Source organism: Eleginops maclovinus, chromosome 22 (genome assembly GCF_036324505.1).
Source record: "Eleginops maclovinus isolate JMC-PN-2008 ecotype Puerto Natales chromosome 22, JC_Emac_rtc_rv5, whole genome shotgun sequence".
Classification (NCBI taxonomy): domain Eukaryota; kingdom Metazoa; phylum Chordata; class Actinopteri; order Perciformes; family Eleginopidae; genus Eleginops; species Eleginops maclovinus.
In genome coordinates this window covers 16,252,077-16,268,710 of record NC_086370.1, presented here as the reverse complement: position 1 = coordinate 16,268,710, position 16,634 = coordinate 16,252,077, and the positions used below count along the sequence as shown (strand labels likewise).

General features: G+C 39.0%; 1 protein-coding gene across 2 annotated transcripts in view; it reads left to right on the top strand.

The window, feature by feature from the left end:
• Positions 1-16,634, top strand: part of LOC134859030 (cGMP-dependent protein kinase 1) — a 74,695-nt gene that overhangs the window by 45,952 nt on the left and 12,109 nt on the right. For both annotated transcript variants that reach the window (XM_063875305.1, XM_063875304.1), the window contains exons 4-7: positions 219-324; positions 2,895-2,958; positions 7,357-7,434; positions 9,215-9,309. In XM_063875305.1, the coding sequence (XP_063731375.1) occupies positions 219-324; positions 2,895-2,958; positions 7,357-7,434; positions 9,215-9,309 (343 nt within the window). The remainder of the gene's footprint in view (positions 1-218; positions 325-2,894; positions 2,959-7,356; positions 7,435-9,214; positions 9,310-16,634) is intronic.

The following is a 16,634-nucleotide window of genomic DNA, read 5'->3' as shown; positions in this document are numbered from 1 at the left end:
TCAGTCCCACAAACACGTAATGACACAACTATAATTCTTGTCACATCTCCAGGTCCATATTCAATGCTTTAAAAAAGGCATGTGATTATGCGCTATATCCATAAAGCTGTTGCAGGTCTTGTGTGATGCGTAAGCAGATCGGCTGTATTCTTAATCCAATTTTGCCCAAGGATAACAACTGTTCACATGACATTGCTAATGTGTTTTCTTCTTTCCAGCTCTAACAAATGTGAAGCTGTGGGCCATCGACAGACAATGTTTTCAGACCATCATGATGAGGACGGGTCTCATCAAGCACACAGAGTACATGGAGTTTCTGAAAAGGTGAGGAAGCCTGCATACACTTTCCCCCACAATGACATTGCCTGTGAATAGGGCTTTGATCTCAAAATCAAAAAACTAAATGAATATTTAATACTGTTGGGAATATTCCTGTTGCTCAGAAGATTCCATATATTTCCCATTAATTATATAGCTCAAAGTGAACTGCTGGTGCATCACATATGGTGACATACATCCCACTGGAGGAGTACTTTATACGTATATCAAATTTCTTTCATATGTTATCAGAGAGCGTAGCCCCAAAACCACCAGGTACCTATTATCGCTTAAAAGGCTTGCATGGAGTGTAGGATAAAAGAAGGATTCATCAAACGACAGAGGGAGAGCATGTGTTCATTGATCAAGATGCAAGAGATGCAATTACAGAATAAATCTCTTCTCACCCCCATCGCTGTACGACTCTTCTGTTTTCCTGCCACTTTGTTCTTCATCAAGCCAATTGTGAACATTACATCACATCTTCCCTCCGTTTCATACGCCACTCTCATTTTCACTTATGCACTCCGCTATTTCCGTGATGTAAGTTCTCACATAATAAAAGCACACGCTCTGCCTCGGATCGTTTCTACTGAGGGGAAACCTCATGAATCACTGTGATCGGGGTTTAGACTGACATTGTTTGACAGGCAGGAAACTAGCTCTTCACTGGAATTCCCCAAAAACCTGCAAACCCAAACTACTAAATAGGTCGTACATTAACCCCTTCCAAAACAACTTCCGGAAAAAAATCATTTTGAGGTTTTGAAATAACATTAATGCACATTTTTCACATATCATGCAGCCTTAGGACTACAGAAGTTATAAAATAACAATATTTACTGAGCTATTTAGGAGACATTCTCGAAGTTACAGTCTTTGTCTCTCAGTCAGACATATAGCATACTTCCGACCAGATAAAAAAGACACATAAATCCTACTCTCAAATCCTTGAAACTTGAAACTTGAAACTTGAAACTTGAAAAATATTTAGGTGACTAGAAAATGGACCCGACTCTTTACTGAGTATAAAAGCATGTGTGGCAGCTCTTGCCTCTCTGTGGCTCTTTCACAACAATCCAACAGATATGTCAATATGTTATAGTTATACATACAAATTGCTTGGCTCGGGCTCTGTATCTAGTATCCAGGGGGGAGATAATCAAATCATCATTTTTTAATCAACAATAAGCACATAATAACATTTTGTTTATAAGAAGCATGTCTAATCCAGAGGACGCTGTAGTTTATTTGAGTTTCAGAACAAACACATTCAGGTCCCCGAGTCTTCCTCCCACAGTTAAACTGCTGTGAAATAATATCTTTGCTCTCACAAGTTGTGGAGGAGGAACATAAATGAAAAACTGACAGACAAATCCCACATGGAATAACATACAGGAAGTAAGTGTGCTTGTGAATAGCTTTTTTTATTGCCTATTTCTAGCCTGTATTTCATATTACTCATACACAATGCTCCAGGAGGAGTTACTACACGATGGTGTGTAATGAACTGACAAACATCACCTAGGATTGCAAAACGCATATTGCTGTAACTGATATGTGAAAGGGTTGGTGAGCTTTTACTCAACCATTTGCGTCCTTCTACTTTAGATAAAAGTCTCGCTATAAGGCATGAAATAAAAAATCCTTCTGCCCTATGACTTGTGAAAAACTTAGAGAAACGATCATAGAGACACATTAATCAAGACCAAACCGTTCACCAAAGAAGGGTTTTCAGGTGTTTTCAAAATCGTCTCAGAATTGATCATCTTGTGCTTTACTCACATTGGAACATTGAGGGGGTTTATTGATGTAAGAATGTTTCAAATGATCAACAACACTGCATTAGTGAAACCACGCTTCCCCACCGGCCTATTATAATGAATAATTTCCTGTAACTCAGTTAATATGTTAAATTGTAAATGTACTGCAACAGGCGCTTATAGTTTGTGTCAACAGCTTCACAGCTCAAGGGCTTGTAACTCCATACGTTTCATGTAGAGTGGGGTCATCTGTTCACTGAAGCAACAACACGAGGGTCAACAGAGCAGCTAGGGCCTGGCTTGGGGGCCAAGAAGAGATGGTTCAGATTACTGTAATAAAGCATGGAAAATGAAGGGAAAGAGGGAGATGGAGAAACACAGAGAGACAAAGATGGTATGGGGAGATAAGTCCTTTGTTCACCAACGGGGGTTATTTTCTTTCCTCCTTCATAAACATTGGGCCAGTTTTATTTAGTAGCCTTGATAACAGGCAGATAGCATTCATTGAGGCTGCCTGGAAGCAAACAGAACAAACATTATACTGGCGTATGCAACCAAAGGAACAGCTTTCCTGCTGTGTAACTAGACACGTAGCACACTCCATGCTGAAATATTAATACTGTAATGCAATATACAGCCCAGCCACTATAGCAGAATATTGACTTGTATGTGTTCTTGTTGCCTATATTCATGTGCATATGTTCACCTCACATTAAAAAGTGCTGCTTCTTTCTGGTAAACTCTTTTAAAAGCTACTACCTATGCTGAGATGCTATCAACACTGCTTTTTTTTCTTCTATTTTTCTCCCGCAGCGTTCCCACATTCCACGACTTGCAGGAAGATATTCTGAGCAAGCTTGCTGATATCCTAGAGGAGGTAAGTGCATAACTGTAAAGCCTGGGAAATCAGATGTCACTGGCGTACTCCACACATCTTGAGATGTTCCTATACATTAACTTCCTACTGATGTAGTGATGAGGGGAGCCAGAAAGGAGAATGAAGACATAATGGAACGTGAAAGTGTGCCTTGTTGGATTTAAGAGTAGTTGTTACTTTGATTTTATTTCGTTTTAGCACAGTGTGGTGATGTTTGATTACCATCTACTAACCGACAGTTAATTTCATGAACCTGTTCAGGAGAGACTGATTGGCCAGAATCATTTCAGCTTTCGTAGGGCGTCAAACAATGTGAGTAGGCTAAGGCACAGCGTAATTGATTTCAGTTAATGATGAAGGGTGACATCCGTGAAATGTCAGCATGGTAACCTACTTTCTGCAGTTAATAGTTTCGAAGGGAACAAACTCATTTCACAGTACCATTATTTTATGTAAACCAATGGCTGATTGCAAGGCAGAGAATATACTCAACACCGAAACTCTACAGCTTCTTTTGCTCTGGTATGCAGTGGACATAAATGGACCAAAGTGAGGCATGCAAAATCATTTGTATGTCTTTTAACGGTTGTATTCACACTGGTGACACTATTCAAGTCCAATTCCTTATTTATTGGGAATAAAAAACCTTAAATCACCATCAACTATAAATAAATATGTACAAAAAAGGAAAATTAAATGCAAGTAAAAACCAAATAAGAATTTAAACTTAAATTAGTGCAAGCTGTATTAAAAATAACATGAATACTTAATGAAAATGATCTAAATTAAGCAGTTATTGCAAATTAATGATATGAGAGAGGCAGAAAGTGTAGATGCTCATGTGAATTTTGTCTCAATAACACATCTCTACCCATCTGCACACCACTCTGTTTGATGGTTTTTTCCGAATAATTTAGTTATGCAAACACGTTTGCACTTGTGTGCTGCTTACATCTAGACTTCAAATAAGTCTTCTGGCTGCTTTTGTTATTCAATGTCACTGAGTCTACACTTGCAATAATTGATGTAGCTAAGATAAATCAGTTCCAGCTCCTTTTGATTTTAAGAAAAGATAAAGTACATTAATTAAACAAACTTGATTTTCATCTTTGGACTTACCAAGAGGAATTAATTGACCATTCAATTGTTTACCATGGTTTTGAATTACATTTTCAAGTTGTCTATCCTTTAATAACAGCAAATTAAAGATTTGTTTTGCTAATACATCCCTTAGTTCTTTAATGAGAACAGAAACAATTGCAGCAACCCCCTCAATTTAGTGACTATAATTACTTTAGGAACCTGCACAAAGACAATTTCCAAAGCTGTAATTAGTAACTTCCAAACATTGAAACAAAAAAGGAGAAGGCAACCAATTCAGTGTGTCACTAGTTTAGTTTGTATACTTGATGTAAAGGAGTATGTCCTTGATTGAGAGGAAAGCATGAACATGAATGTATGACAAAAAACGCTGTGGTTGGCTCTCTTACCACCAACATAAAACCAACTTCACCACGTTTGCCATGTTTTAAGTGGATACATCTTGCAAGTAGGCAAAACCGACAAGTATAGAACTTGTCACAATGCGCTATTTCCCACACAGTTTAATCTGTGTTGTACACAAAGCTAACGTTAATCAGACTGAGCTCATGACGTTACCTGTTCTGATCATCTTCTGCTGCTCTATCGTCCACTTTCCTGAGTTGCTTGGTAGTTTGGATAGCCATGTTTGCGCTGCCTAACAACACCAACATCACCACGTACTCCTGCTCCGTTCATGTTTGGTCATCCTCTTATAAAGATGCTTGGGATTCCGAAAACTGTTGTTCAACAGGTTCAATCGCCTCTGAAGAATTACAAAAACGGTAGCTAAACCAGTGCAATCTATCAAGCTAGCTGTTAGCCGTTTTTTCAGTTTGACAACCGCTCGTTAAATCTAAGTATTTTACCATTGAGGTGTTTAATCTTTAATCTTTCTCCAAACTTTTAAATGTGTGCTTTTACTTCTGTAGCAGATAATACACATCGTTCATGGTGACAGTAATAACTGCCTTTTCTTTTAAATCAACTGACAAACACCAGTCAATGCCAAAATCAACACTTGGCAAACAGCCAATAAAATTGCAGACTAGGTCACAGGTGATCAGCCCCCTCCGCATTACAGTTGTGATTTGGGTTTTAGACTGAGCATGCGCATTGCTGTTTTCCCACAGTGAGGGCACTCGGCCTGACATTGCAGTTATCCACTCATAATGGTCTCTGGAGTACAGTGCAATTAAAACACCATTATAAAACTGTGATATTCAGCCAATGACACTTAAGTGTATAATAATGATTAATAATAGAAGCAACTGAGGTTTTATTTAGGCTATGTCATGCTAAATCCAAACAAATACAGAACCAAGGTTATCTTACATACAGTAAGAAGATAACATGTGATTAAATACACTAGTAATACTACCCAGTATTGCACTATTTGACTAAATATACGGCCTGAACATAGTTTTATCTTTTGACCGTTATTCTTCCGTGACGTTCTCCATGACAGTTTATAATTGTCAGAACCATAGCAGAGTGTTTGTGAGTCAAACCATAATGTTCTATTTATACCATGGTCAATTGCATTATTTGCAGTACTAAGTGTGATGTGTTACAATTAGTGTCACAGTATGGAGTTTTTTTCTATAAGTTGGTTATGATCAAACTGATGATAAGGCAAAGACCTACACTGCTAAAAGGTCAGCAGGTTGACACATCACTCAAGATAAGCAGTTCAGTTCAGCAGGACAACGATGATGTGGTGTTGAAGGGCAGGAAATTCAAGAAAAAAGGAAAACTATGAGTTTAGAAATAAAAACCTCTACAGCGAAGGATAACTCCATCAAGAAAAAGAAAGAGGTTATGGGAAAGTACATTGGAGGGAGGCTGTAATCCACCACATCCATCAGTGTGAGCAGTTCAATTGGAAAGTGTAACACAGAAGGAAACATGGCTAAAGGAAACTGTGAGTAATGTAAGCAAAGAAAAGCAGTCTCAAAGATTGTGGAATCTCTGTCAGTGTATGATAACTAATCTGACAATATTTTAACAGCATTTAAAAATAATGGGCTGATATTTATTACATCTGTAGTGACTCCCAGCCTTATCATGAAACCTTGACATTACTGCGATCAAATCGTCTTTAATCAGAGTGCAATCTATTTCCCAGCAATTAAACAAATGAATGCAATTATCATTTAAGCTTGGTACAGGGATGGCCTTTCAGTCAGCGAGAATACACACAATGTTCATCCTGTGAAAATTAAATGATTTGGATGGCATTCAAGCATGCCAATAAATGCTCTCTTGATTAATGTGTTTGCACTGTTAGCTGAGTGAGATATTAGTGGATAGTATTTGTATTTATTAAATCATTGACTGATTATCCCACAATCAACCAATCCATAGGATGTACTTAAGTTGGCCTATCCAAGGTTTCTTCTATTTTAAAAATATAAACACCTGGTTCCATGTACTCGCTGAGGTACTAAAGGTGCATGGCGCTGGGTCACAATGGCTTAATCCATCATGCTGTCCTTTGTCTTGTCCTCTACTATAATAGATCATTTTGGTCTTCAATTGATTTTTGATTAGATAGAACAGTCAGTTTTTTTTCCCTCTCTTTGAGGACATGTCTGAGAAAAGGGCTTCATTATATACATAAAATAACCTGCTCACAACTCCAACCTACTATTAACACGTAGCGTTGCCTGACATGAATCTCACACACGTGAAATGTTGTGAGAATAAAAAACTGGCAAAGTCAACGGCAGTGTGGAATCAAGACAAGGTGCATTATATTGTATATTTTGCTGGGAAAATGTAGTTTTATCTATATTTGCTGGCCTTGTGTTAAGCCGAAGATCAGTCTAGAGGTTAGGCATTTGCATTTGGATTAGCAACATCCACCCTGAACTGTATTACTTTGTATTAAAGATGGATGGTTGGATATATTAAGTTAACTCTTGTAAACGGGGTGTTATTTTCCCGGTCTGGGATTAATAAAGTAAATCTTATCTTATCTTATTGTATTTCCCTTCAGATTGAATACAGTAGCTTTCATAATTCACTTGTTTTATTTACTTGCTGATTCATGTTCAAGGTCACAGGGCAAATCCAAGCATACAGTGGGTATAGAAGGCAAAGAAACACCCTGCACAGCTTGCGAACAGTCTCCACTATAACCAAGAAAAAGTATCATACTGCATTTCATCTTACAGCACCCAATTCAGTTTTACTTCCTTTGAAAAGTTATTTTAGTCTCTGGTGAGAGAGGCCTACTCCCAATGTGAGAAAGAAGACAAAATGTCATATTTTGCCTGAATAACTCTTCTTTTATCTGGTCTCCTCTTTTGACAGACGCATTATGGAGATGGAGAGTACATCATCAGACAGGGGGCCAGAGGAGACACCTTCTTCATCATCAGTAAGGGAAAGGTGAGCAGTGCCTCCAACCGACCATCATAAAAATCCTCACAGTACACAACAGAGGGCACGACAAAATATACCTATCCTTGAAGCAAAGTGGTAGTATTTTTGGGTAAAAGTTGGCTGCCATCAATCATCTTGAGATAGAGGAGAAGCCTGTCAGCATCTCTTGCAGATGTTCTGGGAGTATCTAGAAAGGAGAATGGAGTCACTTTCATTTCACCTCTCTGTCATCCACACTAGCTTTCACGCCGAGAACAGATGACAAACAGTCCAGACCAGCATTAACAACTTTGATGGGCTTTCATGTGCTTATCATGTTGTTTGGTGCTGCTTCTCTTCCTTTTCATATGATTTCCCTGATCGTTATCATTATTTTATAAAAGCCTTTTCCTGTTTGTCCTTCCATCCTTCATGTTTTTCCACCGCCCCTCTTCTTTTTCATCGTTATGTTTATTTGTAAACAACATCATTGTCAGTGTTAGAGGTTCTTACACCTACAAAGGGTTGCATTTGATGATGGTTTGTCTGGATGTGTCAAAGAAAGCAGAGGTCTCTCACCCAAAGACTGGTCGTTAAGAAGATTTATTCATTTCAAGTCTGCAACTTCATTAACATGTATCCATGGAAGAATACTTGGTAATGAAGTTTAGTTGCATGGGAACATAATATCGTAAGAGACAGCGTGGCCTATGGAATACATCAAATTCCACCCAGTTCCCAGTTCCCAGTGAATGACAAAGTATTTTCTAACAGATGACATATCCAGGAGGTGAGTGTCATTGCAAAGGATGAAGATACATAATGCTTCCAGTCTTTTTTATCATCCATTGACCCCGAACAGATGCAACCCACCCACAAGGTTGGCTCAAACTACAGCAGAGACAAATAGACACAGGAATGCACACACACACACACACACACGCACACACACACACACACACACACACACACACACACACACACACACACACACACACACACACACACACACACACACACACACACACACACACACACACACACACACACACACACACACACACACACTCTTCTGAACTTATCAATGCTTTAAACTTAGCTATTTCCATTACTCTGTCTCCATCTAGACCACGGATGGAAAGCTCTATCTAGAGGACATTTAAACAAATGTTGGCATGTAACATCACACACTCTGCCCTTAATCTTATACCTTCTCTGAGTCCCTCTGTTTTTTTTTCTTCAGTGTTTTCCCCTGGATAATACATGATCACATTAGATCATGAATAACTAGGCTGTCACTCAGGTGTTGGCTGCATTACATTATGGTCATAGTGGTCACGCTGCTCCACCTGTGCAGAACTGACAAATGGATGACGACAAAATCCTTCATTATGCAAAACGACCGTCTCCATTAATTTCCCCCAAAAATCGACTCAAATGTCATCCCTTTGATTTGTAAAGTCTACCGCCAGAGCATAGTGCTATCACTCACATGTCATCTGGCTAATGAAGTGGTCAGTAGTCGTCCCAGTTCCTCGAAGAGATGGCGGTCACCTACTTAACAGTAACAGTATCACCGACTTCTTTCACGCCAGCTACTCTTCACTGATTGTAATACCCGACCATCTTGAAAATTGCATTCATGTCACTTTGTTTCAGAATGATGTGTAAATTAAATGTCCTCTCCCATACTTCTCTACACTGTTACACATAACCCCGTCTTTGTTTACTATTTTCCCAGCTTCCTCCTTGTCACAATATCCTTCTGTTTAACTCTCCTCCGCTTGCATTTCCCTCCTTTCACTAGGTTAATGTGACCAGGGAAGACGTGCCAAACGTAGAGCCTGTCTACCTGCGCAGCCTCGGAAAAGGAGACTGGTTCGGAGAGAAAGCATTGCAAGGGTAAGATTGTTCCTAATAACACTGCCTCTTCCAATTTAAATCTTCTGTTCTTCCAATGTTTCCGTCTCCTTCGCTGTCACCCACTCACCTTCTAATTTTCTTTCGCACCCTTTCTTTAATATCCTCTCCCTTGTACTTAACGTGCATCTTTCCTTTGTAATTTGCTATCAATCAGCCTCCAGATCTCATCTGTCCCATTTTTTCAGCAACTCACTATGAAAGGCGAGATAACATGCTAAGTGTTTGGAAATTCTTAAAGACAGACACACATAACACAACTTCTGGCCTGATTGACTGTAGCTGTTGCAGACACATTTTTAAAATTTGATTCAAATATCTTTTACTGAACCATAGACCATCTGTTTATTGGGATCAGAAAGAAAATACTGAATCCAGATGTCTTTTTATCAGATTACATTTGTTCAGCAACTGAAATATGTTAAGATGAATTTAAAGCAGCAAACATTTTTAACTGATTGGTTATGAAATCCTATTTCTATCTTATATATACATGTAGACTTCGATAATATCTAAACATGTTGTTATTTTAACACAAACCACCTTTGCAGAAAGTCCAAATGAGGGCACAGACAATAACTGTGGCATACTTGTCTATGTTAAGCTATATTCTTGTCTGAATCAACTCACAATGGAGATCCCTCCTGCCCAACCAATTCACAGCCTGTCTTTGCCCACAGCTATATCCTACAGACACTACAGGGAATAAGTTATTATTTTTAGTGGATTTGGAGCTTGACAGTCGTACAGTGGGCTCACAGCTGGAGAATAATTCCATTTATACAATTTTATCTATATGCCTGTTAAGAATCTCATTTCTTGTCCTTCTACTTCCTGTCTTGGTTGCCAAGCTTTGTGATATCAAGGACATCTTCATGCTGTCCTTGACTGCAATAATGGAGTTGGACCCTCCATTATGATTATTTGTGTTAGCATAGTGGCTGTCAGTCACACAGAAGCTCATGTCAATACGCGTACAGATGCTATACGCAGACATAAGCATGAATAGTCCACAGTATTACAAACATATATAGTATTGAAAGCTGTGCCAGGAAAATATGTGAAGATGTACGATCACAGCCACAAGGCTCAAGTGTTGGAGTGTTTGTTTGACATTGCTTGAATGCATCGTTGAAATCGAGATTAGTCTACATTGTCCTAAAGATCTGTGTGTCCTACCATTTTACATTTGGGTATTCAACAATGTACTGAGGGGAGTTTGAAGTAACCAAACTGTATATCATGCTGTAGGGATGAGATGACATGGCTACTGCTAACATTCAGTGCCATGTTAGCGCTCAAATACTTTCACCGTAAGAGTATAGAGGTGTTACAAAAATATTTTTTAAGGCTTATGGCATCAAAGCTCAGTGTCCTGAAGGGATTTTCACTTAGCTGTCACGACTGTACACATCCATAAACAATTTGTTATTAGAATAGAAGAGGGGAAGAGATAGAAAAGTATGTTATGTCTGTGAGGACTCAGGTAGAAGCAGAGAACATAGGCTCTAATGAGAGGTCATTTGAATGCTTGCAAGCACATAGCCAACAGTGCCAACATCAAAAATGGAGATGTCGCCATCTTGTGGCCACTGAATATAAAGACAACATAAAGCTGTTGACAAATCACTTAAAAAAGCGAATAGTATACACTTTAGAATGCAGAGATACTTTAGTTGATTCAAAGGAGTGTCCTGAGGGAGGGGTGAAATGTCACCTGTCTGTTGTCAAAATAAACCATAAATCATTATTTTTATTTTCAAAAGAAGAACTCTGGATGCTAGATGTGATGTTCAGGCGACAGCTGGATTTGCACAGATGGTTGGGTCTTCCCATATGTTGAAGCTAATGACCAATAGGATATAAAAGATAACTGAGCATTAATATGCATGCAGAACATGTGAGGCACAGGAAGCTTGATCTCTTCGCAGTGGGAGGAGCAGGTTATTCCAAATAGAAATGTGATCCTTTTACACTGATGAAACATAGAAAACGTGCTGTTTGATGAATGACATGATGACACAAAGTATTCATTTATAATGGATGGAACAGCTGTGCTACTTCTGTGTTGTACTTTAAGAATTTTCCCAGGAGTGACTTCTTAAAATGAGTGCTACATAAAAGGAAGACGGATCTTGTTTTATATGCACATACAAGCATAATAAATCACACATATCCTTAAATGTATCAAAACAGCTACATCAATACATTTGAAGTGTTTCCCTTAATACTAGTGCGCAGTTTTGAAAAGCTCTTCAAAGCACCTTGAGAAGCATCTCATGCTTTGTTTAATCAAGAGAACCACATCTTTTCTACATCCCACTGAAACAAAGTGCCCTCCCAAGCTCAGCATCTGCTTAGTATTATTATAATGTTTTGGTCTGCACGCCTTTTGTCTTGGAGTGTCTTGAGCAAGAGAAGCCTATTCAACTACACCTTTGATGGTCAAGCATGTCTCATACATTTACATGATTGATATGCTGACCATCTTCGACCCAGGCTTTTGATCATAGGGCTTTTCTGCAGGGCCATCTTTGTAATCAGAAGTTAACTGTGCGGCTCAACAGCCCCTACTCATAGGCTGTTCTGTGCATCTCCAGGCGTTGCCTTTGATCTGTTAGAACAACATATTTACAAATCAAAGTCTCTTCTCCTTCCAGCCATAATGATTTTGTTCAAGTTTGTGTGAGTGCTGGTGTGTGATGTGTGTACATAAAAGCAGCTGATGAAATATTAAATGACATGGTTTCTCTAAAGGGTTAGCGCTTAATGAATGCTTCAGTGCAGTTGGTGGATGTTCCAGGAAAACATAAACCTACAACATATCTCATGACACATTGTTCTTGTCATGGTGAAGTGTGAACTTCCAGCTGAGGTGTACAGTATATCCATCAATAGCACAGACAATGTGTGAACTCCTCTCCCGGGTGCGTGTTCCAGGAGGCTGTGAGAGATTGGTATTAAATACAACTGTGATGTCACTAAATTACATGTACTTTATGTCAGTGTTAGGTCACTTTCAGACCAACAATAGCCCTCTGAAAAGTCACCCTGAGAGACAATGGTGCTGTCGGCATGTTGCCACAGGTACAAGTGAGAAGATGAACAAACTAGCAAACACAGAAGCTTTAGCAGATGTCAACACTGCACAGCATTTTTCACTTTGTGGCCGGGTTTCACAAATCCGAAAAAGTTAACACAGCACCTTAAGTTCTGTCAGCATAATGTCCATGTTCTACAGTACGGCTTGTTATTTAGACAAAACATGTTAGCCTGCCAGCTACATGGCTTCATTACAGTCCATCACTTTTGTTCAGACTCAAATAACTTAACAATGATTTAATGAAATCCCCTAACATTTGGCACAGACATTCATGGTTCCAAGATGTTGTGTACTAATGACTGCAGTGATCCCCTAGCTTTCCTTTGTTGTTTTCAGTGAAATGCCTCAACAATTATTTGATGGATAGCCATGAAATATGTACCCCTCAATACACTTCACATCCTCTTTGGAGATCCTGTAACTTTTCATCTGGTACCAATATTTTTTTAACATTAACATTTCAGATATTACTATCCACGTACAATTACATTGCCCACCAGACTCCGTTGTGCTCTTTGCTTTGAGCTAATGAGAAATAATAGACATACTTAACTTATTAGTAAATATTTTATCTTTTAAAAATCAGCATAGTCATACTGTCATTTTAAGCATGCTTATCCTAATTTTAGCTCAGTGTTAGAGGCGATAGCATGAATCTAGAGTCTTGTTACATGTAAGCTTGCACCAATTTTTTGGGACAGTGCAAATGTGCAACACAATTGTCTCAATTAAATGAATGCTACATTTTGGCAGTCTGATGAGGCTTTGTAGAAACACGTTACTGTTCTTTAACAAGTAAAGTCCTAACATTCTGCCATCTGAATCGGTATATTTAACCTACAAATCTATTGTACAGTTTGTTCCTGTCTGTGTCCTCTGTATTTTTGACTTGACTGAAAGCTTACAATACATTTTTAGACTAAAGACATTTATTGTTTACAGCTATTACTCTCAGTTCATAACATCAAAGCAAGAAAAACAACTAGCAGAGATGTGAATCTTTTTTGAGACGGCTTGAGAAGTACTTTGACAAAGTGAATCCCATGTTGCCCATTTTTAGTTTGGAAACATGCACGATTTTTGTTTTGTGGTGCAGTTCTGAGACTTTCCCACAGGACAAAGAATGTATTTTAGGTGTTGGAACCCGAGGGGGCTTTGGGATGGATGGATGGGAGAGCTGAAAACAGCATTAGGCAACCAGAGTCAGCTGCAGCTGAGCCACTGAATTTAAAAAATAAGAAAAAAAAATCACGAATAGATTGTGCACCACTGACGAGCTCATTTGTCAAGTTCAAACTCAGAAATAATACGAACACTGCCACAAAATGCCACTCAAATAGAATCCATACATGAGAAACTCTTGTTGTGAATGTTCTTGTGGTAAAGCTCAGACATCTGAGACTTGAGGGTTACCTTTCCACATTATCTGTTTCACACTGTGTTGTGTTACTCTAACAGCATAGCTAGGGACTGAGGTATGTTGAGCAGCTTATATTAGGATGTTCGAGCTTGGAAAAACATAACACGAATGAACCAATCAGGATGTGTTATTAAAACAAGGGGCTGCCAGTAAGAGTAGGACAAATATATTCTTAAGTGTAAAAATGTCTGGTATGCTTTGGAAAGTAGTCAGTTATGTGTGAAATGCACAACATTTTAGTTAATGGGGAAAAGCTGCAAAAACACAGGCACAGTCATTCACTTAAGTGCTCTAATACCAACTTGTGGCACAGCTACCCAGGTCTACCTGAATACCTCTCAGCCACACAGTTAAAGCAGAAATCATCGACTGTAAATGGACTGCAATTTTATATATGGTACATTCTCAGCATTTATATAGCATTTTTCCAGTCTTTTGAGAAACCCTCAAAGCTCTTTTACAGACAAGTGTCGGAATTCACCGATTAACATTCATACACAGGCAGAGGCTGCCGCACAAGTTGTAACCTGACTGAAACACACTCAGACACTGTTGGCCATGCCATAGGGAGCAATTCGGGGCAAGGTATCTTCCACAGACCTTCCAATATGTGCATGACGGCCCCACCCCAGTCCTGACCTGGGTTGTACTTACCTTATTTTACCCCACAGCTACTGTACCACTCTTAGCCTTGAGGCCTTATTTTCTTAACCCCCTTCACGGGATACCAGATCACTGTCCAATTACAAGGTTCATTTCAACTATCTACTGGAAATCAACACCCAGCTTCTCTCCTGTGTACGTCCAAAGGACGATCCAGAAACAGATTGCAGCTGCTTTTACTGCGTCTTTGCTTATCCATGTGTGTGTCTGTTTTCCAATGTGTTTCTTGTTGCGCTGCAATTAACAAGTGCAGAGTGGATAACTAAGGCTCAGCAGTGTGTAAATGAATCATTCGGACAAATATTGTTTAGCGATTGTGTGTCATGAACATCGCTAATATCAACGCAGTGGCACACTAAGTTATTTTTCCCGGCCACAGAAGAGCAGCTGACGACAGGTGTAACAGTCGCTCTCTAGTATGAAACCCTTTAGGTCTCAGAAGGATCATTTATAATAACGTAGCCACTATTCGAATATAGCCTTGGGTTGTTTTGTTGTGTTGTATCACCATGGATAGCAAATGAAACAAACTCTTCCTTTAATGAGAAATAATTACTCGTCTAAGGGATTGTAGGTGTAGGTTGTAGCTCATTATCACTGATCAAAAAACTGATGGTTAATTGATAAACAAGATGAATAATCTTCTTAAATGTTGTATTAAAGTTAGATTAAAAGCTGTTTAAAGTTGTTAACATTTTTGGATATTGAAGTATTGACTTATGAGTACTGTGTTGGAGATACTCAGCATTTGGATTGATATGCTGAGAAGCAACATTTTGGTCATGGTTACAGTAAATAACTTTAAAACATTTTCAAGTTCCTCAACTGGCAGGCACATTTGTAGGAAGTAGGACAGAAAGCTTTTGAAAAGTGACTCTACAGCTGGCAGATTGTCACTGGCAAATACACAGCTGGGACACTACAAGCATAAGCCTCAACAGCCCTCTAAAGAGCAAGTTGGCTCCCTATACAGCTTCTGAATATTTAAATAATCCTAGAAATAAACCTCTGTTATGAGGCTGTCTCATGCTTCCCTTTATGAACTACACATATCCAAAAGCTTATTTTCTCTTCCTACCTCATTCCTGTGTGATGTTTGCTTTTTGACAAATTCCCACTGACTATCACTCATCGTGACGCTTGTTCCCCAAATGAATTATCAAATAATCAATGGCAACAACCACATTAGTCTGACTACTCGAGTGTAGACGGCGGGTTTAAGCCTGCTAAAGCTTGCCTTTTTCAGTCGGCATTCCCCTCTGCATTGATTTTGCAAAGGCAGCGACATTGCATCCTATTCTTAGTGCTGCTCAAGACGATTGTGATGGGTTTAAAGGAAGGAAAAAAAAAATCTATACACATGATATTATGTGGAGCCAGATATTCTTCTAGTGCTGACACAGTACTGTGGAGATAGTTCTGGCTTTTCAAGACTACAACCAAAGTATAACCCAGTGGCTTGATCCAAATAACATTTGTTGTTCTTCCCTCCCATTAACCTAGTTATAAATACTTTAAGTGTGCTTATAAAAATGGTATTAAGTGTGCTGTTGTGGGTAAACAAAGGAACAGGTGGAGCAGGGTATGCCAGAGTTACGTTTTAAGAGCATGGAAGCAGGCCACAGGAGATTATCGGAGGTGAATGAAATACTGTACATGAGGGCCCAAATAGTAATCTGTTAATATATCCTTTGCCCCTGACAAGCTCTACCTCTCCTCTTCTCTCCAATATAGTCCTCACCTTTCAAAATGTGTTGTTCCCGCACCAGCTGTGCCCTTTATTCAAAGGGGTCAGCAGAAAGAGTGAGGCAGAGTGCATGCGTGTGAGTCTGTGCACGAGGAGGGATTTGCCTGGAAGAGGGAAGGCAGAGGGGGTAGACATAGCATGAGGAGTTAAAGACATTGTGATAGTGTTGCTGTATGTCTGATCGGACACATTTAAAGTGTTGGTTAGCTACTGTGAGCACTTAAATTAAATTGAATCAAATATTTTTCTATTTAGAGCAGGGTTTGTTTCAACTTCCCGTTAACTCCCCATCAGAATACTAATTGTTCAACAAGATGAAGGATGCAATCATCTGCTTATGGGACATTCACTGAGGATTTACTGTCTTTTTGTAA